Source organism: Aegilops tauschii, chromosome 1 (assembly GCF_002575655.3).
Source record: "Aegilops tauschii subsp. strangulata cultivar AL8/78 chromosome 1, Aet v6.0, whole genome shotgun sequence".
NCBI lineage: Eukaryota > Viridiplantae > Streptophyta > Magnoliopsida > Poales > Poaceae > Aegilops > Aegilops tauschii.
The window spans coordinates 23,801,216-23,826,219 of NC_053035.3; the positions used below are offsets into that span (position 1 = coordinate 23,801,216).

Here is a 25,004-nt window from a genome sequence, read left to right on the forward strand (position 1 = left end):
GTGAGGGCGAGTATATAGGCGACCGAATCGGCCGGAGGTGACCCCGATTTCTCCCACCGCTTTTTCAAAGACGCACGCGAGCTCGTGCCATCTCTGTGGCCTCATGAGCTTGGCACCACATTCCCCTCCCTTGCATCGTCCGAGTCTGGCTAAGGGGCAATGGTCGAATCGGCTATTCCTAAGAGGAATAGATGGGAGATGCTTTAAGGTTCGTGCAATGCAGGCCAAACAGTGAATACATGCAACCAAACAAATTATTTTTATCCCAGTCAAACTTGGTTGGTTTGTACGCAGGCAACCTAAACACCCCCAAGTTTGTGTAAATGTACTCCCAGTGGTCATTTTTACTCCGCGTATTAGATTTGCGTCAAGTCAAACTTTATAAAATTTGACCAAATTTATATTAAAAAAATATCAACATCTACAACACCAAAAAATATATGTACTATGAAACTACATTTCATAATGAATCTAACAACATTAACAATATTTCGCATTTTTAATGTTGATGCCTTTTCTATATGTTTAATCAAAATAGAGATACTTTAACTTTGAACCGAAAAACTTATGCACAGGCTAAAAGTGACCAGAGTGCACGCTCCTCCAATGTTCGTATTCCTTCCGTCTAGGTGTGTAAGTCATCTTGCGAAAATCAAATAGTCCCAAAACACTTAGACACGGTATATTAACTCCCTCCTTGTTTCTTGTTTTGTGACATATGAAACAATAAAAAATGTGAGCCGTGCCGTGGGGAGTAGGTCAATTTGCTCGCTCATGGTCACGAGAGAGCCGAGAGCTGAGGCTGATGATCTCACGTGCTCTCTCCTCCGGCTGTGCCGTTCCGCTGCTCTGATTGGCCCGCGGCCCCCTCCCACGGATCATGCCCCCAAGCGAACATCCACCGTCCACGCCGCCCTCCATCCAACGGCCCGCGCCCCACATCACGCGGATCGCCCCCCGAACCCCGCGGGTATATAATCCCAGCCGCGGCGCCTCCATTTTCAAATCACCTCAACCTCCACAGCTCAGCTTCCACCCACTCTCAAACCCTCTCGCCGGAGCCCGAGCAAGCCAGCAAGCAAGCAAGATGGACGGCAGCAAGGCGAAGAAGGTGGCGGCGAAGAAGTTCGGCGGGCCGAGGAAGAAGTCGGTGACCAAGTCCATCAAGGCCGGGCTCCAGTTCCCCGTCGGCCGCATCGGGCGCTACCTCAAGAAGGGCCGCTACGCCCAGCGCGTCGGCTCCGGCGCCCCCGTCTACCTCGCCGCCGTCCTCGAGTACCTCGCAGCAGAGGTACGCGCACCACACCACGCCACCGTTATACTCCTCGTCGACACCCTCCCTTCCGGCCTACTCCTGCCTCTCTCCCCGGTCTGAACCGAGCTGCCGATCTTGTTTTGCAGGTGCTGGAGCTGGCCGGGAACGCCGCCAAGGACAACAAGAAGACCCGGATCGTGCCCAGGCACCTGCTGCTGGCCATCCGCAACGACCAGGAGCTCGGGAGGCTGCTGAGCGGCGTCACCATCGCCCACGGCGGCGTGATCCCCAACATCAACCCGGTGCTGCTCCCCAAGAAGGCCGCTGAGAAGGCTGAGAAGGCCGGCGCCGCCCCCAAGTCGCCCAAGAAGACCACCAAGTCCCCCAAGAAGGCCACCAAGGCCTAGATCCGGCCGTGCCGGTGAACTGATGGTGCTCCGGCAGCCCTCGTGTGCCTAGTGTCTCTGTGTTAAGTTAGCTATGGTGTGTTCCAGAGAGTGTTGAAGCTTGTCCTTTTGCTTTGCCCCACCATGTAACCCTGAACGAAGAGGAAGCGTCTTGCTTCCTCTGTTCTTCTGAATCCATCTGGTGTCTAATGCAGTGTTTGTTAAAGTGCCTCTGAATTTCCGTTCTATTTTAACTATATTTGCATCTGTTGCACGTTTGAGATAATTGCTATTGCTGCAAATTTCATGATTGATTCCGGCTGATTTTCTGCAGTCGATTACACGGAAAGTTTTATCTGGGAATAGCTTCTGATTTTGTTCATTAGTTACAGCGTTCATCTCTGCATTCTTGCATGAGTCACAAATAGACTGAATCTTTGAAAAGTGATAGTACAAATTTAGATGGTTGCGTACAGATTGCATTTTTCATGCCTGACTTGAAGGGGCAAAAGGCTACAAAATAAATATTTCAAGATGATTCGCTGTGCATGCTCAACTCACACTAACAAATCTACAGTATTTAGTACTCCATCCGTCCCAAAAAGTTTGTCTTAGATTTGTCTATATACGGATGAATCTAGACAGTTTTAGTGTTTCATACATCCAAATCTAGACAAATCTAAGACAAGCTTTTTGGGATGAAGGGAGTAGTATTTTGCAAGGTAACAGTATTGCTAAACGGAGAGACATGGTTCTTGTTTTGCAAATAAGGCTTGCCGCTGCCATGTACTACTAAATAACCATTCTGTGTGCTGATTTATAATTAAGGGAGTGCTAGATATGCCAATCTATTTTCTGTAGCTGAAATTTATGTCATTCTGGTTGAAATTCTGCCATCAAGAACCATCTCTGTTTTTATGGTGTGAAGGAATCAACAGCCATGACATATTTGATTTTCTGACCATGAGAAATTGACAATGAATTTCTTATGCCTGACTTGAATCGTCAAGAGAATCAACAACATCGAGGTAATAACAACATAGGGGCACTGAGGCCACAAAAGAATATTTCGCAACTCTTTCTTGTGCTAACTACTACTTTCAAGGTCATTAAACCAGTGGTACATATGCCAACACCAACAAAATAACAGTACTTAGTTCGTAAGATGACAGTGTCTCATTCTCCGGTTTTCGCCAACATCGTCCCGCTCCGACGACAAGGAGCAGTTGCCTCCAGGCAGCAGCCTACCTCCGCAGGCCCTCCACGACGTAAGTAGCATACAGATCCCTGTGAACAGAACACCAAGAAGAACGGCGTCAGTTCAGCACCAAGATCATATAGGACAGCCATGCCGAGGATTCAAGGAAGAAACACTCACATGGAATGCTGAATGGCCTCGTAAGCAGCAGTCGCGGGCAGAAAGTCGTTCACAGCAACTTCCTTGTTCTCATTCTTCTTGTCTGGACGTCACGGTTAAAGAAATCATTCGATCCAAGAGGAGGCAGATATTATCAAGTTCGCACTAATTTGACAGTTTATGCATGATATAATATCGATGTTTCAGCTATCAACAAACTACAAATGCACATAGCTATGTAGCAGTACTGCATCAAAGAGGCGAGGAGCAGTAATTTTCCTACAAATACCCTGCAGGTTCAATCTTAGGGCTCTTTTTGCAAGTAAAACCAAAATAGGCAGACATTTTTTGGGTGGAATGCTTGCTAGTCATATCTGAATATAAGTGGATCAACAAGGATACAGTCCTCAAAGAAGCGTCTGATTTCAGCCAACCGGTGAGGTGGGAGCTCCTTGATATCATTGAAATGCTTGTACTCAGGGTCGTCAGCGCACACTGCAATGATCTTATCATCTGCCTCTCCCTGTTCAAAGAAAATACTGATTAGGATCTCTGCCTCCTTTGGACTGCAGGGTTGAAGGATGAAAGCAAACCTGGTCAATCATAGGCATGAGGCCAATGGCCTTTGCGCGGAGGAAACAGCCCGGCACAACTGGCTCCTGTATCAACAAAGATAACATTTTAAAACCCAAACAACAAATTACAAAGATTTGCGAATGCAGATTGTTAATGTTCTACAACCAACTAACAGATTCTACAGTAGGAAGTACAACGACCTTCTGCCCTTTTGGTGAGGGTACACCACAAAAGGGAAGTAGTAAGACATACCTGCATAATAACTAGCACATCCATCGGATCACTGTCATCACACAGCGTGCGGGGAATGAATCCATAGTTGTGAGGGTACACCACTGATGAATAAAGCACACGGTCCACCTGCACACATGCATATAGCCAACGAAAACCATAAGAACGATTGGGCAAGAGAGATCAAAATAGGAGGGGAAAATGAATAGCAGTGCTTTACCATTATCAGTCCAGTTTTCTTGTCAAGTTCATATTTAACCTTGCTGCCCCTACGTATCTCAATGACCTGGCATAAAATAGCATCTATTTTTTAGTTTGTTGTTCAGAACTCCTAAGCATGTAGGATATTAACTAATTAAACAAAATTGAGAAGCTTGAAGTGACATATATATTTTATGAGGTGGAACCCTTGCTTTTCAAGTTAACAGAAGTAAAGGGGCTATGCTATTGATATGACTTGTAGCATAAATATACAGCAATTTCTTTCAGATAATTATACAACAAAATTAGAAGGAAAGGGAAATCAGTAGGAATATATTAGGGTGGCCTTACACAGTTGAAGATAGTTGGTGCATCAGGGCCTGCACAAAGAAGTCCAAAACGTAAGTTCTCAGAAGAGGGAAGCAATGAAATCGATGTTTTGTGAAGATCAAATGTCAAATACCTATCTCAAGATCATGCCATGAATGCGCTGAACCAGGTCTGCGGGTCATGGATGACAGTATTCTTTCATTAAGAACAGGAGGCTTAACGGGTGTGCTTGCCACCTTGACCTTCTCCACTGCCTCAATAGCGGGAGCCATCACAAAAACCTGAAAACAATTGCATGTTTGCTTATTTTAGAAAACTAAATACAGAAATTCCAATTAAAGCTGTCCAACAGAAGTGAAGTCAATGTCATCATAGAAGATACAACAATGTTAACTGGAAAAATTAATCGTCAAGCTTTGAATAAAGGCAATCTATGATAACACGAGATTATAGGCACAAATGAGCAAACGATAAATAAGAAAGTGGTAACCTGGGACCCTCAAAAGAATAAACAAACTGGCAGACAATGAATGGCTATGTTGAGAGCAACTACCAAACAATAGTAACTGACCCGAGCAACCTGACAAAAGCAGGTACTGAATAGAGATGGATGGGTTTTCGTGTCCTTGGATTAAATTTAGTACCCATTTTATTTTGTTTACAGAACAAGCATAGGCAAATGGATCAACATCCTGTAATTAATTATTAACTGTATGAACAACATACATGTTTTGAATGTGCAGCGATGAAATCGACCCACTTATGTACATAGAAAATGACTACCACACACCGTTCAGTTTACAGCTGAGGATAAAGATGTGCAGGACAAGACCATTTCTTATCGATCAAATAAATGATGTAGAAACATGAGAAGGCTGTTTCTTATTAACCAGATAAATTATTTTAATCATTAATAAGTAGGACTAGTGATTTTTTTGGAGGAGAAGACTATTTCTTATTACCCAGATAAATGATTTAGAAACCATGAATAAGCAGAACTAGCGAATTTTTTGGAGGACAAGACTGATAATTTTTTAGCAACCATTAAATAAGTGAGACTAGGAAGCTGTTTCCTTGGCAGAAACCGTTAATAAATAAGACTGCGTACCGAATCTGTGTACAGAAAACGCCACACTAAGAATGAATCATTTCGCATGAAATTCGCCTATCACCCACATGAGTCATGAGGATGCAACAATACAATCCGTATGGTGCAGGCTTCATGTCGCCAGCATCCATGTGAAACCAGTGCCTAATACAGTACGTACCCAAAAAACCCGCACATTTCGGTTCCCCGGCCAGATTCATCCGGCCATTTCGCTAGCCGAAACCGCCGGACAGGGGCGCGCGCGGCACCCAAAACGGCCCGCCGGAATCGACACAGGCGACCAACGGGGAAGACGAAATGCGCAGGCACCGCCGCGTCCGCTCGATCCAAACATCCAGCAGCGGCAAACGGGAGGCGACGCGGAGCCACAGCGCGGGCAGTAGCAGCAAACAAACAAACGGCCTGCGCGGCCGGAGAGCGCACGGCCGGCGGCGACGTGGCGAGGAAGAAGAGGAGGAGAACGAGAGACGCACCTGGGGTGGATCTGCCGGCGGACGAGGAAACCCTAGCTAGTTTCCACGGAGAGGAAGCAGAGGAGGAGGAGAGAGTCGTTCGTATCGTATCGTACTTCCCGCCGCTTCTGCACTGCACTGCTGCTTTGCTCGCTGTTGCTGTTGCCGTGCTGCGCTCCTTTTGCTGCTCATTTAAAGCCGCGCGTGCTCAGAGACGACGACTTTTACAAACAGAACCTCAAGATGTCGACGTGATCGCGGGAGGGTCCCTCGCCCGGTCTACCGGCTAGTACGGGTGCGCGAATTCGTGAGCCTCCGAGGGGTGTTTGCATATGTTTTGAAAGGATATCGCGGCCGTCGGTGGGCGGATCGGACGCGCCGGGAGCGACGGGGGGCTGTCGGTCGGGCCGCGGCCAGGGGATCCCGAACCAAAGCTGGCGTGGAAGCGACGTCCCGGCCGGCTCGCCGCTCGCGCGTCAAGCGCTCGACTTTTTTTTAATTGTTTGTTTATTTGTGGGTTACGGAAAAGGTGTGCGTGGTTGGCGCGTCGCGCGCTCGCTCGCTGCTCGGCGGTGTCGGTGCGGTGCGACCGGGGCGTCGCGTGCGGCGAGCGGGCCGGTGGCCGGTCCCGCTCGTCAGTCGGTTGCGACGTCGGTGCGCCGGGAGGGTGGCAGGTCCCGCTCGTCAGCTGGTTGGCTCGGCTTGCGGCCGGCCGGCGGGCGTGCGCGGCTAGGTAGAGAGGCATGGCCGGGTTGCTTCATGGTGCAGCAGCGAATCGCGTGACCCAGACGCCGCGCTGAAACGATCCTCCGTCCGTCCATCCATCCAGTCGGTGCCATTGCCAACCGACCGCCGGCGCGTACGCGTGCGTGGGTACATTATGCGTGCCAACTGGAAAGCAACGGCGACGGTGGATGGCACGTAGCCACGCACGTATACGTACGTACATCGCGAGGTATAATGGTACGTAATCTACTGAACGTTGTGCGCGTCTTTCCAATACGTACGTCTTGGGCGCTCGTGCCGCCATGTTCTCGCCCTTTACGTGTCGTGTTCACATCCCATACGTGATACGTGGCCTTTGGCTTTGCATGACTCGTACTACGACTCGCGTGCATCGATAAGCAAGCGCGTGCGTGCTCGCGCCCAAAGTCTCCGGGGCAGGGCAGATCCCGGATCAGTCAGGTACACGGGTTTGACTGCTTGCTACTCTGCCTCCAGCTGTTTTACATCTCGATGCACGCGACGAGAATTGACTTCACACACCACGGTGCGACCGTACGTTCCTCGTCGTACGCCCTCTCCGGTGAAACACACCGCCCGTCACCACAGTGCTACGGGTAGCGGTAGATGCCAAGGCATATTCTCTGGCGCCACGCTCCTCCGTTGGCGCCGGCGAATCCCTCAACTCCTCCGTCGCCGTGCCGCGCTTCCCGTTCCGGCTTCTCCAACGGAACCGGCTATGTTTTTTCTCCTCCGGTTTAAAAGCATCTCTAGCAGATCCTGAAAAAACGATCAAACCCATAAATTTACAGTTTTGATCAAAAAGACGCACCGGTCAAATAGATCCTGTAAAACGAGATAACCCGCCGGTCACCGGCCATTTTTATTTAAAAGTTGAATGCGGGCATGAAATGGGTCGGCGCGTTGGGCGCACTGCCGACCCAAATGCACAACTAGGCGGACGCCGGGCGGGCGGCCGACGCAAACGGACAAAAAGCGGACAAATGCGCCGTCCGTTTGGGTCGGCCCGTTGGAGTTGCTCTTATCACCTACATACCCCGTACTACAGTTTTGGAGCCTGTTTTCTGCGGAATGAGTCAACGCCTGGTGCCGGCGACTCCTGAGCTCTATTTCATGACGAGGAGACTCGATTCTCGGGGAAGGAGGTTTGATACTGACCGTTTTCCTGTGAAATCGTGGCATGTTCATGTATTTCCATGGAAGCACCTCCACCAGAGGAGGTGGGCCGAGGCGGGGGAGGCCAACACTAGGAGAGTCATGCGAGGGCCCAAGCTAGGCGAGGGGTGGCTGTGTTTGCAGCTCCATGGCCAAGCTCCCACATGGGAGCACCTACACGGGAGGAGGCGAGTCGAGGTGGAGGAGGCCAGTGTTAAGAAAAAGGGTTTTTCCCCGCTTTGTATTACAAAGCAACCGTCCGATACAACCAACGATAGGAGCTGGGTGGAAGCAGCACAATCACGCCCAAAAGAAATGAAAGAGAAAAAAGAAAAGAAACAAATACCGACAACGGCGGATCGACAAAAACAACGAAGCCTCGTGACCGCTGCGTCCATCGAAGATCGCCCACCAAGCTCCGAGACTCTGAAGCGCCGGTACCAATCAACTCCTCCAAGAAGGAACGCGACGATGACGACGCTGCTGTCAAGGGTTTCCCCCGGTACGCGGCGAGGAGAGAGGAAAGGTAGCCCCGACGCCCTCCAGGAAGGTCCGGCGGCACCCTCAGGCGCCACCGCGTCGGTGTCGGCCAAGCTAACAGGGATTTCTCCCGATCCCAGCCTCTACCTCAGGCACTTCGGAGCTCGCCACCAAACCGACCACCACCCTGCGCCAACACGGACACGAAGCTTCCCATGCTGTCTCACCACGGCACCGCGAAGATGGTCTGCACAACGAAGAAGAGGAGCCGGGACTAGTGCAGCAACACCGTCGGCATACGGGGGGGCCCCACCTCCACCGTCCACGACGGTAGCCGACCGGACGCCATAGTAGGAGCCTACCGGGCCCGTGGCCCCACAGGCTCGGCCAGGCCCTCAAAGGCCCGGACAGCTCCCGCCTCCGCGCAGCAGCTGGCACGCCATCGGCGTCGCTGGTCCAGTCCAAGCCGCTCCCCTGCCTCCCCATACAGAGGGCGTCGCGGTCGCGTTGGAGCCAACCCGCAAGGACCCAGAAGGGACCCTACGGGCCCAGATCTGGGCCGGGGACACGCCACCGGCCGCCCAGCACCACCGGACCGCCCTGCCGCCAAGAGGCGGCACCACCACGGCGAGCGCCGCCGGCCTCCGCACCAGGACGCCGGACCACCACCGGCCGAGCATCACCGTCGCCTCCCCCACCCCGGGAAGGAGGAGCGCGCGCGGGTAAGGAACGGCCGGCCGCCGTCGACACCACCCGGCTAGATCCGGGGGCGACCGCCGGCGGCGGCGGGGCGGGGGGGGAGGGGGGAGGACGGAGGGGGGCGGACGAGGCGGAAGGGGGTCGCGCGCCGCCCCGGCCACCTCCCGGGGAGACGGCGGAGGCGACGGGACGGGGAGGAGGGGAGAGGGGACGGGGCGGAGTGCCCGCGCAGGGCGGGCGACGGCGGCGGGAGCGAGGCGCCGCGCAGGGCGGGCGGGCGGCGGCGGGGGAAACCCTAGCGGGGGCGGGAGCGGGAGGGCGGGTCTACCCCATCAACATGACAGGTGGTAGCAAGGAGGTCAGTGTTAGGAGGGCCAGGCGAGGGCCCAAGCAAGGTGGGAGTGGCCGTGCTAGCAACCCCGTGAAAGCACCTCCATGGCCAAGCTCCCACACGAGAGCACCTACACTGAGGAGGCGAGTACAAGCGGGGGAGGCCAGCATTAGGAGGGCCAGGCGAGGGCCCAAGCGGAACATGAGTGACCGTGCTGGCAACCCCATGAAAGCACCTCCATGGACAAGCTCCTACATGAGAGCACCTACACGGGAGGGGCAAGTAGAGTCGGGGGAGCCCAGCGTTAGGAGGGCCAGGCGAGGGCCCGAGCCGGGCGAGGGCGGCGATGGGAGCCAGAGCGCTTCGTCCAATGACGCTTGGCTTGTTGGAAAAGATGAGGAAAAAAGAAAAAAGCTTCAAGGTATGGTTTTACGAGATCTGTTTCGCATGGACCTTCGCGGCGCCGTAAAATCGTTTTCGAAGTAATGGCGATGCATTTTCCAGTTACAATTTTTCCAAGATCTGCTAGAGATACCCTAAGGTTAAGCACGTCAGCTCAAACATTTTTTAGGGCAATTTATGTTAGCACAAGGATGGCAAATTTAGTTAGCAAGCATGCTAATTTCTTGGAAAAAAAAGTAAGGTGGATTTTCCATGATTATCAAATAAACTTGTCATTCTCGGCAAACATAAATTGCCTATAAAAACGTTTCAATTTGTCATGATAAAAACTCTAACGTAAGATTTGTAGTTGAGTCTGTTTTAATAGCTCTGAACTGCACATGCTTGTTTCTTTTTTAAGACTAAGCACGACACGGGGCCGAGAAGACTTGCTCCATATCCAACAAGAGCGCAAAGACTATATCTTACTTATAGCGAGTATAGTGTCCGTCTCGCCTGAAAGGACTTTCTCGTCTAATTAATGGCCCAACCCATTTTTTTTGTTCGCTGGGTTTCGACTGAGCCACTTGTGGTTTTGTCCGATCGTTGCACTCGTTTTGGCTCATTTTTGTTCTTTTTGGTTTTCTTTGTTTCTTCACTCGTTTTCTTGAGTTTTCTATTTTCTTTGTTTTTGCACCGGCTTTTTTTTCTCGGGTTTCACTAGCTTTCATTTTCTTAACTTTTCACATGCACAATTAATATTTTTCAAATTTGTTTGCAAAGTGATTTCTGTAATAGATATATTTAGAATACTTTGAAATATAATAAAAACAGTAATAATTACAAAATATGAAAAAGGATGAAAAAGGAACGTAGAAGACCCGCTGTCCGCACTGGGCCAGCCCATTCTGGCCCATGCAAGAGGCGAGGCGTGGTACTATCAAGAGCAAACCTCCTAAGAGCATCTACAACCGGACTTCCTATTTTGACTGGGCGGACGACACAATAGTAGTTTCAATTGTCTTTTATTTATGCCATGCTTGTTCTTTTTGGTTTTCTTTGTTTCTTCACTCAATTTCTCTGGTTTTCATCGGTTTTTAGTTTATTTCTCGGTTTTTTTGGTTTGTTTTGTTTTTCATTGGTATTCTTCATTTCTTTCTTGGTTTTCACTAGTATTTTTTACCTTTGGTTTCTTTCTTGTTTCTTTTGTAGGTTTTTCTTTAACACATGTCTACTTTTTTCCAGTACACAATATACATTTCTGGTGTACAAATGAATCATTATTTTCATACAAGTTGAACTTTTTCCATATATTTTTTGAGTACACGAGGAATATTTTTTATACACACGTTTAACATTTTTACAGATGCATAATTAACATCATTTCATATATATACGTTTTGATGTTTAGTTTTCATATACATTATACAATTTTGAATACACATTTAATATTTTACGAATACGCAATTAATATTTTCAAGTCTGTATGTAAAGAGATTTATATATATATGTATATAATATTTCAATATATTAGTAAAAGTAAAAATATAAAGCAAAAATGTGAAAAAGGATAAAAATATAGCGCTGAAGACCTGCGGTCCGCGCTGGCCAACCCATTCTGGTGGCTGCCTGAGACTAGACATGCTACTATCGAGAGCAAACCTCCTATGAGCATCTACAACCGAACTCCCTATTTTGACTGTCGGGCCGGCCTGATTATTATCCGATTAGTTTTTAAATGTCTTTGTTTGGTCCTCTTTGGTTTATGTTGTTTCTTCATTCATTTAACTGGTTTTTTGTTTTCTTTGTTTTTTCACCAGGTTTCTTCTTTATTTCACGATTTTCTTTGGTTTCTTATTTGCCTTGTTTTTTTTATCAGTTTTTATGTTAACTAGATCATTGATGGCGCGCATTGCTGCGCCCGTCCATTTTGATGGTAGAATGATAGAAATTTTCGTAAATATATGGAGGCAAAAGCTAAACAAAACCAAATTGTGAATTACATGAAAGTAAAATATGTTGAAATAAGTTGTTCCAAGCATGTTTCCCTTTTGTTTTGATATGTGAGGTATTCCAATCAGTAGTAAAGTAGAAATTGAAAGAGAAAAATATGTTTTGTTCACAATAATAAGAAGAATTGAAATTGCCCAACATCTGAACTCTTTTGTGTCAGCTTATATACATGATGATATACTTACTAAATATCTCCACAAGCCTACCTCTAGAGCACACGCGTTCCTGCACCCATAAAGTTTTTCAATAATAGTTTTTTTTTGCCAAAATATGAAAGGTCATGACAAATCAGGTTATAAAAATCATTATAATCTAAAAATTCTATCGTGTAGTTAACCAAACCAAACTATTTTATGCCAAAATATGATAGGACTTTTTTTTGAAAAATAAAACCACACCGAACTCAAATGTAAGCTTACTACTTGATCTATCCTATAAACTATCGATATCTTGGTGTGTGAATTGCACCTTAAAGATATACCCATTATCAAACATGAGCCAAATTGTAGTTGTAATACGATGACATCTTGGTTTCCAACTTTGATAGAGCAGAATAGAAACACATGAAAGATAAACAAACAAACATGAGCCGAATTGTAGTTGTAATAAGATGAAATATTATTTTCCAACTTTGATAGAGCAGAATAGAAACACATGAAAGATAACAAACAAGCCTACCCAAATAGAAATGCAATAGTGCATAATACTATATTAGTCATAGTAGTCAATTTGTCCCCGCAAAAAAAAAGGTCATAGTCAATTTGTACCACGGCTACCTTAAACTGAAAATTAAATATGAACAACCAGGCATGCAACATCACCGGCACCACTAGTCTGCTAACATCACAGCATCGAAGTTCCATCAAGAAATTAAAAATATAAAGTTGCATGGTTCATACCTCGTACATAGTACTAATAATACTGAACTTACCTGTACTTGAAGCATCAGAAATTTCACATAACCAAAGATCTTATATAGCACAGCTGCTATATAAAATAACACAAATCCGACTGTGTAGTCTCTGTTTTTTACACCTTGGCGTGAACCAACAGATCAGGGTGATTATTCGCAAACTACATTAGAAAAAAAACAAAGATGTAGCTTCTTTTTCTTTCATAGCTTCTGATTTTGTATAGGACAGACATCTCATTCCAGAATCCAGATTATCACAATCATACTGAATAGCACTCAAATCACGTACTAACACTTGAACATCCAACACCTCTCAGCTAGGGGAAAAGGCAACAATCCTTTGGGTTCATATAAGTCATAACACAGAGCAGTTCGCAACCAGTGGTGCTATGTATTTACAGTAGAGACGGGAGATGCACCTTGGTGTTAAAAAGTTGGGGAGCCCAAGAACCAGTTTAGCCGACGATACAAACACGACGTCCAGATCGCCTGTATTGACAGCGGCGGCAGCCGGCAACCAGTCCGACACTGCACGGACGAAATCCCTCTTATCACCGGGTTCCACTCCGAAGGGACACCATGTCGAATGCTGGAAGAAGTGGAGGCGGCGGTGGTAGCGTCACCGAGGACTGACCGGAGGCGCTGTAGCACAATGCTACATCCCTTCTCATCTACTTCGGCCTGGACAGGCTGGAACGGTGTTGCGAGAGAGCCGGTGGCGCAAGCCGACGAGGGGAGTGGCTCCAAACTGACGCGACGAAGTCTGTCAATCTCGCGTTCCGACCTCCTCACCCATCGCCGTGTGAGGCCCCGTCGCCATGAGAGGAGGACCGTAGTAGGAGTAACTGAGCTGCAGTTATCGTCGCCGGCGAGTGGAGTACAATTGACAGGGGCGATTCGTTACCTTGTCACCGCCCCTTGGCGTCACCCGACGAGTCCTCTCCTGCCCACTCTGTCTCTTGGTTCGCAGGAACGATTCATCTTGACCGCAAACGTCTGTCCGCTGGCATGGTCAACAACATCAAGCACCTCGCACAGATTGCGTCGACCGACCCGCGCCTCTTCCTTCCCATGTGTGTGGTCCATGTTTTTTTTTCTCGTTTGATGATGGACACAAAAGCGATTACTACAGGCCCAAGGCCCAATAGGCCCAATTAACAGCAGATGGTGGATTTTGTTTCGGGAGCAGCGGCCAAATCCATGTGCGCGACCAGCACAGCCAAGGAAGCCCAGGCAGGATTAGAGGAGGATCCAATGGCCAGAAACACCCACTAATTGAGATCCGACGGCTAAAAAGGGTAATGGCCTGAGAGGGCTGCCGGTGTCAAAACCGGCCGATCTCGGGTACGGGGTCCCGAACTGTACGTCTGAGGATCGAAGGTAACAGGAGGCAGGGGACACGATGTTTACCCAGGTTCGGGCCCTCTTAATGGAGGTAATACCCTACTTCCTGCTTGATTGACTTTAATGAGTATAAAGGTTACAAGAGTTGATCTACCTCGAGATCGTAATGGCTAAACCCTAGATGTCTAGCCTGTATGATTGTGTTTTTTTCTCTCTACGGACTAAACCCTCCGGTTTATATAGACACCGGAGGGCCCTAGGGTTGTACAGAGTCGGTTTACAGAGAAATGAATCTTCACATCCGAACGCCAAGCTGCCATCCACGCAAAGGAGAGTCCATCCGGACAGGGGAGAAGAAGGCCTTCTATCTTGTATCTTCACAGCCCATCAGTCCGGCCCATATCATATACCTCGGACGCCCGGGGACCCCCTAATCCAGGACTCCCTCAGTAGCCCCTGAACCAGGATTCAATGACGATGTGTCCGGCGCGCAGATTGTCTTCGGCATTGTAAGGCGGGTTCCTCCTCCGAATACTTCAAACTAGTTGACCAAAAGAACTATATCCGGCTCTGTACAATAGTTACAACCCTGAACCACAAGGGCAAAATACTTAAACAAAACAAGCCATGTCTACTGACAGCTTTTCCGGCGAGACGTTACGTCCTGGCCTTATTATTATTTCGAACCCTTTTTCAGCCTCCCGCTTCGCTTTTCGAGGCGCGGTCTTCATTGACACGTCTTGTCAAAGAAGAGATCGTGTCCCCTTATTGCGGGATTCTTATCGATACGGGTTTGGGTAATCCAACCGTGCCATTTGCACGACCCCTTGGGAATAGGTGAGTTTTAAGGCTCGTGGGGGGACGCTCGATATTCACTGCCTTTATAAGAAGATAAGGATCCATCTTTTTACCCCCCGCCTTCTTCCTCCTCAGCCCATCCGCCCTCGAGCTCCAGCGCCCAAGTTTCAATCCTTTCCGTCCCCAGCAAACACTCCAGCCATGTCCGGATCTGGAGTGCAGGGCAAGTGGATGGCCTCCTCCGTCACGTAGGGGAACATCAAGGAACTCCGGGAAGCGGGGTACTTAGCCGCGGAAATCGCCCACCGTCTCCCTGCCAAAAAGCAGATCATTCCCACCCCAGAGCCTAATGAGAGGGTAGTGTTCATCCCCCACTTCCTTCACGGACTAGGGTTTCCTCTCCACCCTTTCGTCCGCGGGCTCATGTTCTATTACGGGCTAGATTTCCATGATCTAGCCCCGAATTCCTTCCTCAACATCTCGGCGTTCATCATCGTGTGTGAGGCGTTCCTCCGCATTCCCCCCCCCCCCACTTTGGCCTGTGGCTCAAGGTCTTAAACGTGAACCCGAAAGTGGTCGAGGGTCAACACGCGGAGTGTGGCAGCGCCATGGTGAGCAAGCTCCCCAACGTCACTTGGCCCAAGGGGACCTTCGTAGAGACCGTGAAGGGATGGCAACAGGAGTGGTTCTACATCACGGAACCCCGTGACACCATATGGGCCGCCACTCCCGAGTTCAAATCCGGTCCTCCAATGTAGCTTGCATCATGGATTAACAAGGGCCTGGACTGGGCGTTGATGTCTACTACACAACCTTCTTCTTATAGACGTTGTTGGGCCTCCAAGTGCAGAGGTTTGTAGGACAGTAGCAAATTTCCCTCAAGTGGATGACCTAAGGTTTATCAATCCGTGGGAGGCATAGGATGAAGATGGTCTCTCTCAAACAACCCTGCAACCAAATAACAAAGAGTCTCTTGTGTCCCCAACACACCCAATACAATGGTAAATTGTATAGGTGCACTAGTTCGGCGAAGAGATGGTGATACAAGTGCAATATGGATGGTAGATATAGGTTTTTGTAATCTGAAAATATAAAAACAGCAAGGTAACTAATGATAAAAGTGAGCACAAACGGTATTGCAATGCGTTGAAACAAGGCCTAAGGTTCATACTTTCACTAGTGCAAGTTCTCTCGACAATAATAACATAATTAGATCATATAACAACCCCTCAACATGCAACAAAGAGTCACTCCAAAGTCACTAATGGCGGAGAACAAACGAAGAGATTATTGTAGGGTACGAAACCACCTCAAAGTTATCCTTTCTGATCGATCTATTCAAGAGTCTGTAGTAAAATAACACGAAGCTATTCTTTCGTTCGATCTATCCTAGAGTTCGTACTAGAATAACACCTTAAGACACACATCAACCAAAACCCTAATGTCACCTAGATACTCCAATGTCACCACAAGTATCCGTGGGTATGATTATACGATATGCATCTCACAATCTCAGATTCATCTATTCAAACCAACACAAAGTACTTCACAGTGCCCCAAAGTTTCTACCGGAGAGTCAAGACGAAAACGTGTGCCAACCCCTATGCATAATTTCACAAGGTCACTAAACTCGCAAGTTGATCACCAAAACATACATCAAGTAGATCATGTGAATATCCCATTGTCACCACAGATAAGCACATGCAAGACATACATCAAGTGTTCTCAAATCCTTAAAGACTCAATCCGATAAGATAACTTCAAAGGGAAAACTCAATCCATTACAAGAGAGTAGAGGGGGAGAAACATCATAAGATCCAACTATAATAGCAAAGCTCGCGATACATCAAGATCATGCGAAATCAAGAACACGAGAGAGAGAGAGATCAAACACATAGCTACTAGTACATACCCTCAGCCCCGAGGGTGACCTACTCCCTCCTCGTCATGGAGAGCGCCGGGATGATGAAGATGGCCACCGATGAGGGATCCCCCCTCCGGCAGGGTGCCGGAACAGGGCCCCGATTGATTTTTGGTGGCTACAGAGGCTTGCGGCGGCGGAACTCCCGATCTAGGTTATTTTCTGGAGGTTTCTGTATTTATAGGAATTTTTGGCGTAGGTCTCACGTCAGGGGGGGTCTCCGAGTCATCCACGAGATAGGGGGACGCGCCCCCACCCTCGTGGACGGCCCGGGGCTCTTCTGGCCCAACTCTTTTACTTCGGGGGCTTCTTTTGGTCCATAAAAAATCATCAAAAAATTGGCACGTCAATTGGACTCCGTTTGGTATTCCTTTTCTGTAAAACTCAAAAACAAGGAAAAAACAGAAACTGGCACTGGGCTCTAGGTTAATAGGTTAGTCCCAAAAATCATATAAAATAGCATATAAAACATCCTAGATGGATAATATAATAGCATGGAACAATCAAAAATTATATATACGTTGGAGACGTATCAAGCATCCCCAAGCTTAATTCCTACTCGTCCTCGAGTAGGTAAATGATAAAAACAGAATTTTTGATGTGGAATGCTACCTAACATAATTTTCAATGTAATTTTCCTTATTGTGGCATGAATGTTCAGATCCGAAAGATCCAAGACAAAAGTTTAATATTGACATAAAAATAATAATACTTCAAGCATACTAACCAAGCAATTATGTCTTCTCAAAATAACATAGCCAAAGAAAGCTCATCCCTACAAAATCATATAGTTTGGCCATGCTCCATCTTCGTCACACAAAATGCTCTCATCATGCACAACCCCGATGACAAGCCAAACAATTGTTTCATACTTTAGTATTCTCAAACTTTTTCAACTTTCACGCAATACATGAGCGCGAGCCATGGACATAGCACTATGGGTGGAATAGAATATGATGATGGAGGTTGTGTGGAGAAGACAAAAAGGGAGAAAGTCTCACATTGATGCGGCTAATCAACGGGCTATGGAGATGCCCATCAATTGATGTCAATGCGAGGAGTGGGGATTGCCATGCAACGGATGCACTAGAGCTATAAATGTATGAAAGCTCAACAAAAGAAACTAAGTGGGCGTGCATCCAACTTGCTTGCTCACGAAGACCTAGTGCATTTTGAGGAAGCCCATCGTTGGAATATACAAGCCAAGTTCTATAATGAAAAATTCCCACTAGTATATGAAAGTGACAAAATAAGAGACTCTCTATCATGAAGATCATGGTGCTACTTTGAAGCACAAGTGTGGAAAAAGGATAGTAATATTGTCCCTTCTCTCTTTTTCTCTCTTTTTTTGTTTGGGCCTTCTTTTTTTATTTGGCATTTTTTTGGGCCTTCTCTTTTTTTATTTGGCCTTTCTCTTTTTTTTCCTCACATAGGACAATGCTCTAATAATGATGATCATCACACTTCTATTTATTTACAACTCAAGGATTACAACTCGATACTAGAACAAAATATGACTCTATATGAGTGCCTCCGGCGGTGTACCGGGATGTGCAATGAATCAAGAGTGACATGTATAAAAAATTATGAACGGTGGCTTTGCCACAAATATGATGTCAACTACATGATCATGCAAGGCAATATGACAATGATGAAGTGTGTCATAATAAACGGAACGGTGGAAAGTTGCATGGCAATGTATCTCGGAATGGCTATGGAAATGCCATAATAGGTAGGTATGGTGGCTGTTTCGAGGAAGATATAAGGAGGTTTATGTGTGATAGAGCGTATCGTATCACGGGGTTTGGATGCACCGGCGAAGTTTGCACCAACTCTCGAGGTGAGAAAGGGCAATGCATGGTACCGAAGAGGCTAGCAATGATGGAAGGGTGAGAGTGCGTATAATCCATGGACTCAACATTAGTCATAAAGAACTCACATACTTATTGCAAAAATCTACAAGTCATCAAAACCAAGCACTACGCGCATGCTCCTAGGGGGATAGATTGGTAGTAAAAGACCATCGCTCGTCCCCGACCGCCACTCATAAGGAAGGCAATCAAAGAAACACCTCATGCTTCAAATTTGTCACACAACGGTTACCATACGTGCATGCTACGGGACTTGCAAACCTCAACACAAGTATTTCTCAATTTCACAATTACTCAACTAGCACAACTCTAATATCACCATCTTTATATCTCAAAACAATTATCAAGTATCAAACTTCTCATAGTTTTTAATGCACTCTATATGAAAGTTTTTATTATACCCATCTTGGATGCCCATCATATTAGGACTAATTTTATAACCAAAGCAAATTACCATGCTATTCTAAAAGACTCTCAAAATAATATAAGTGAAGCATGAGAGATCAATAATTTCTATAAAATAAAACCACCACCGTGATCTAAAAAGATATAAGTGAAGCACTAGAGCAAACGACAAACTACTCCGAAAAATATAAGTGGAGATCAATGAGTAGTTGAATAATTATGTAACTATGTGAAGACTCTCTAACATTTAAGAATTTCAGATCTTGGTATTTTATTCAAACAGCAAGCAAAATAAAATAAAATGATGCTCCAAGCAAAACACATATCATGTGGTGAATAAAAATATAGCTCCAAGTAAAGTTACCGATGAACGAAGACGAAAGAGGGGATGCCATCCGGGGCATCCCCAAGCTTAGGCTCTTGGTTGTCCTTGAATATTACCTTGGGGTGCCTTGGGCATCCCCAAGCTTAGGCTCTTGCCATTCCTTATTCCATAGTCCATCGAATCTTTACCCAAAATTTGAAAACTTCACAACACAAAACTCAACAGAAAACTCGTAAGCTCTGTTAGTATAAGAAAATAAATCACCACTTAGGTACTGTTGTGAACTCATTCTAAATTCATATTGGTGTAATATCTACTGTATTCCAACTTCTCTATGGTTCATACCCTCCGATACTACTCATAGATTCATCAAAATAAGCAAACAACACATAGAAAACAGAATCTGTCAAAAACAGAACAGTCTGTAGCAATCTGTATCATTCAAATACTTGTGTAACTCCAAAAATTCTGAAATAAATTGGTGGACGTGAAGAATTTGTCTATTAATATTCTGCAAAAATAATCAACCTAATAGCACTCTCCAGTAAAAAATGGCAGCTAATCTCGTGAGCGCAAAAGTTTCTGTTTTTTTACAGCAAGATTGCATAGACTTCACCCAAGTCTTCCCAAAGGTTCTACTTGGCACAAAGACTAATTAAAACATAAAACCACATCTAAACAGAGGCTATATGAATTATTTATTACTAAACAGGAGCAAAATGCAAAGAACAAAAATAAAATTGGGTTGCCTCCCAACAAGCGCTATCGTTTAACGCCCCTAGCTAGGCATGATGATTTCAATGATGCTCACATAAAAGATAAGGATTGAAACATAAAGAGAGCATAATGAAGAATATGACTAGCACATTTAAGTCTAACCCACTTCCTATGCATAGGGATTTTGTGATCAAACAACTTATGGGAACAATAATCAACTAGCATAGGAAGGCAAAACAAGCATAACTTCAAAACTTTAAGCACATAGAGAGGAAACTTGATATTATTGCAATTCCTACAAGCATATGTTCCTCCCTCATAATAATTTTCAGTATCATCATGAATGAATTCAACAATATAACCATCACATAAAGCATTCTTTTCATGATCTACGAGCATAGAATTTTTATTACTCTCCACATAAGCAAATTTCTTCTCATGAATAATAGTGGGAGCAAACTCAACAAAATAACTATCATGTGAGGCATAATCCAATTGAAAACTAAAATCATGATGACAAGTTTCATGGTTATCATTATTCTTCATAGCATACATGTCATCACAATAATCATCATAGATAGCAACTTTATTCTCATAATCAATTGGAACCTCTTCCGAAATAGTGGATTCATCACTAAATAAAGTCATGACCTCTCCAAATCCACTTTCATAATTATCACAATAAGATTCAACACCCTTCAAAATAGTGGGATCATTACTTCCTAAAGTTGACACTCTTCCAAACCCACTTTCATCAATATAATCATCATAAATAGGAGGCATGCTATCATCATAATAAATTTGCTCATCAAAACTTGGGGGACAAAAAATATCATCTTCGTCAAACATAGCATCCCCAAGCTTGTGGCTTTGCATATCTTTAGCATCATGGATATTCAAAGAATTCGTACTCACATCATTGCAATCATGCTCATCATTCAAAGATTTAGTGCCAAACATTCTAATGCATTCTTCCTCTAGCAATTGAGCACAATTATCGGAATCCTTATTTTCATGGAAGACATTAAAAAGATGAAGCATATGAGGCACCCTCAATTCCATTTTTTTGTAGTTTTCTTTTATAGACTAAACTAGTGATAAAACAAGAAACTAAAAGATTCGATTGCAAGATCTAAAGATATACCTTCAAGCACTCACCTCCCCGGCAACGGCGCCAGAAATTGCTTGATGTCTACTACACAACCTTCTTCTTGTAGACGTTGTTGGGCCTCCAAGTGCAGAGGTTTCTAGGACAGTAGCAAATATCCCTCAAGTGGATGACCTAAGATTTATCAATCCGTGGGAGGCATAGGATGAAGATGGTCTCTCTCAAACAACCCTGCAACCAAATAACAATGAGTCTCTTGTGTCCCCAACACACCCAATACAATGGTAAATTGTATAGGTGCACTAGTTCGGCGAAGAGATGGTGATACAAGTGCAATATGGATGGTAGATATAGGTTTTTGTAATCTGAAAATATAAAAACAGCAAGGTAACTAATGATAAAAGTGAGCACAAACGGTATTGCAATGCGTTGAAACAAGGCCTAAGGTTCATACTTTCACTAGTGCAAGTTCTCTCGACAATAATAACATAATTAGATCATATAACAATCCCTCAACATGCAACAAAGAGTCACTCCGAAGTCACTAATAGCGGAGAACAAACGAAGAGATTATTGTAGGGTACGAAACCACCTCAAAGTTATCCTTTCTGATCGATCTATTCAAGAGTCCGTAGTAAAATAACACGAAGCTATTCTTTCCGTTCGATCAATCCTTGAGTTCGTACTAGAATAACACCTTAAGACACACATCAACCAAAACCCTAATGTCACCTAGATACTCCAATGTCACCACAAGTATCCGTGGGTATGATTATACGATATGCATCACACAATCTCAGATTCATCTATTCAAACCAACACAAAGTACTTCAAAGAGTGCCCCAAAGTTTCTACCGGAGAGTCAAGACGAAAACGTGTGCCAACCCCTATGCATAATTTCACAAGGTCACTAAACCCGCAAGTTGATCACCAAAACATACATCAAGTAGATCATGTGAATATCCCATTGTCACCACAGATAAGCACATGCAAGACATACATCAAGTGTTCTCAAATCCTTAAAGACTCAATCCGATAAGATAACTTCAAAGGGAAAACTCAATCCATTCCAAGAGAGTAGAGGGGGAGAAACATCATAAGATCCAACTATAATAGGAAAGCTCGCGATACATCAAGATCATGCGAAATCAAGAACACGAGAGAGAGAGAGAGAGAGATCAAACACATAGCTACTAGTACATACCCTCAGCCCCGAGGGTGACCTACTCCCTCCTCGTCATGGAGAGCGCCGGGATGATGAAGATGGCCACCGATGAGGGATCCCCCCTCCGGCAGGGTGCCGGAACAGGGCCCCGATTGATTTTTGGTGGCTACAGAGGCTTGCGGCGGCGGAACTCCCGATCTAGGTTATTTTCTGGAGGTTTCTGTATTTATAGGAATTTTTGGCGTAGGTCTCACGTCAGGGGGGGGTCTCCGAGTCGTCCACGAGATAGGGGGACGTGCCCCCCACCCTCGTGGACGGCCCGGGGCTCTTCTGGCCCAACTCTTTTACTCCTGGGGCTTCTTTTGGTCCATAAAAATCATCAAAAAATTGGCACGTCAATTGGACTCCGTTTGGTATTCCTTTTTTGTAAAACTCAAAAACAAGGAAAAAACAGAAACTGGCACTGGGCTCTAGGTTAATAGGTTAGTCCCAAAAATCATATAAAATAGCATATAAATGCATATAAAACATCCTAGATGGATAATATATATAATAGCATGGAACACTAAAAAATTATAGATACGTTGGAGACGTATCAGACGTCGTCCGACGAGGTGATGACGCTGCAGAAGCGCGTCAAGAGCATGATGGAGAAGAACACTAGTCTTGCCAACGTGATCCAGGTGATGCTTTTTCGTCGGATTCTCCCCTGCCAACGTCGGACTCTCCATATGTGGCAGTTTGATCCGGTCAGTCCCCGGACCTTGCAGCGGTTCTTCGGCACAACGCACGAAGATATATGGAAGCTGCTTTTCAAGGCCCAAAAGTTGTGGCCGAAAACGACCGAAGACCTCGGCCTCGACTGCGCTCATCCGGCTACTCCAGTAAGTTTTTCAGGTTTCCAAACGTATCCTCAACTTGTAGATCCAAGGAGTATGCTAAGCCTTCCCCTCATCCTTCAGGGCTGAACGAAGAAGGCGGGGCGGATCCGGCGCCGGAGAAGAAGGCCAAGAAGAAGGGCAAGGAGGCCAGAAGTGGCCTTTGCTGTAAAGGTACTTCAGACATAGCGTTCGAACATACCGAAGCTCTCTCCTCCCACGAGGGAAATGAAGACGAAGAGGAAGAGGAGGAGAGCAATTCTCCCCTTAAGGGGGGTAAGAAGAAAAGGGGGGCTTCCGTGGACCTAGAGGCGGAGGCGTCCAAGAAGGGGAAGATCTCCCTTTCGGACAATTCGGAATCGGACGCCGAAGCCGTCCCTGAGTGGCACCCCAGGCTGAAGCCCCTGGCCGAATCGTAAGTATTCAAAGATACTGTATATATCCATTTTTTATAAATTGTAGGATGACATATCATCTATGTGTTTCAGTCCGGCCCGTGATCTCCCCCAACAATCATCGTCCTCGGGGAATTCTCTGGCGCCGGAGATGATGGAGAGTGAAACGCCTCCGCGAGCCTCTCGACCTCATGCCGCGGACGACACCGAGGTGTTGTCCCAGAGGACCTCTCTGGGCCAGGGAGAGGTGCGGAAGGCCGCAGAAACGGCGCCAGAGGGTAATGCCTCGGTTGCCGAAAACATGGGGGGCACAACCCCCATGGAAACTGATGACGGGGGCCCGGACCAGTCCGGCCCCCAGCCGAATACGACTCCGGAGACCCACGTGGCTCCGGAATCGAGTGAGCAGCCCCCTTTGAAGGAGGGGGGAGCTCCGACTCCACCGACGACCTCCATCAATCCAGAGGTGTCACAACCCTAGTCAGTGCATGCATTAGAGTGTTTGCAGCATGTTTAAATTTCAGTTAAACTTGAAATGGGGATGTTCAAACCCTAGCACCAAATGGAACTCAACTAGGTTCAATCCAAAATCTTTTTCAAAGAACCCAAGATGCCCTTTGAAAATGTTCATGATTTGTCATAAAGGAGAAAACCTCTGCCAAAAATGATGAATATATTTCTAGGACATTCTGGATCTTTGAATTAACTCATATCGTATTTGAATTGGAGCATTTAAATCCTATAAATATTTTTAAATGCTCTAATAATTCTGAAACTAGTTTTGGGTTGTTGGAAATAATCCAAACACTGCCCACAATTATTTTCAGGATTTTACAAAATGGATTAGTATTTTTACTAATTCAAAACAGAATAAAAGAAATAGAAAACTGAAACAAAAGGAAAAGAGAGCTTACCTGTAACTTACCTGGACCTACTGCCTGTGCAGCCCACTTGGCAGCCCATCCAACTGGCCCAGCCCACCAGAAGCCCCACCATCTTCAACCTCTGCCAGTAGGCAGAGGCGTGTCGACGCGCGCGCGCCCGAGCTCCACCTCCTGCTTCCACCTCCTGCTTCCCCCTCGCGCTGTCTCCGCGCCACAGGAACGGCCTCGACCCCCTCTGCCTCTCCCCTCACTCTAGAGCTCTCTCCCTCTCCTCTAGCTCCCTCCCCGCAGCACCACCGAACACGCCGTCGCCGCCGCTTGCTGCTGTTGCGGCCACCGCCACGTCCTCGCCCCTCCGTCGTGTCCACGAGCTCCGCGCCGTCGTCCTCGTCTTCTTCGTCAAGCCGTGCGTCTCTGGATGCCCTGTGGAGCCGCCATCGCCGTCGTCTTCACCTCCGGCCGTCCGAGATCGCCGTCGCTGTTTTGCCCGCGTTGGACCTCCACCGAGCTTGCTGACGCCTTCGTCGGATCCGCTGTGAGCCCCGCTGCCGTTTCCCCCTCTACGTTTTGTCACTCGCGCG

At 46.5% G+C, this 25,004-nt stretch overlaps 2 protein-coding genes across 2 annotated transcripts; one reads left to right on the forward strand and one right to left on the reverse strand.

Moving 5' to 3' along the window:
• Nucleotides 1–1,003: 1,003 nt before the first annotated feature.
• On the forward strand, nucleotides 1,004–1,867 carry LOC109758793 (histone H2A.2.1). Its single transcript, XM_020317660.4, has 2 exons — nucleotides 1,004–1,291; nucleotides 1,402–1,867. The coding sequence occupies exons 1-2, from the start codon at nucleotides 1,088–1,090 to the stop codon at nucleotides 1,660–1,662; spliced, it is 465 nt and encodes a 154-aa protein (XP_020173249.1). The 5' UTR covers nucleotides 1,004–1,087; the 3' UTR covers nucleotides 1,663–1,867.
• A 738-nt stretch (nucleotides 1,868–2,605) lies between these two features.
• Nucleotides 2,606–6,051, reverse strand: LOC109758792 (soluble inorganic pyrophosphatase 4). The gene is made up of 9 exons (XM_020317659.4): nucleotides 5,918–6,051; nucleotides 4,470–4,617; nucleotides 4,358–4,386; nucleotides 4,026–4,091; nucleotides 3,827–3,934; nucleotides 3,592–3,657; nucleotides 3,401–3,521; nucleotides 3,020–3,101; nucleotides 2,606–2,928 (listed from the first exon to the last, which is right to left on the reverse strand). Exons 2-9 carry the CDS (start codon nucleotides 4,606–4,608, stop codon nucleotides 2,886–2,888), a joined length of 654 nt encoding a protein of 217 aa, XP_020173248.1. The 5' UTR covers nucleotides 4,609–4,617; nucleotides 5,918–6,051; the 3' UTR covers nucleotides 2,606–2,885.
• Nucleotides 6,052–25,004: the final 18,953 nt, after the last annotated feature.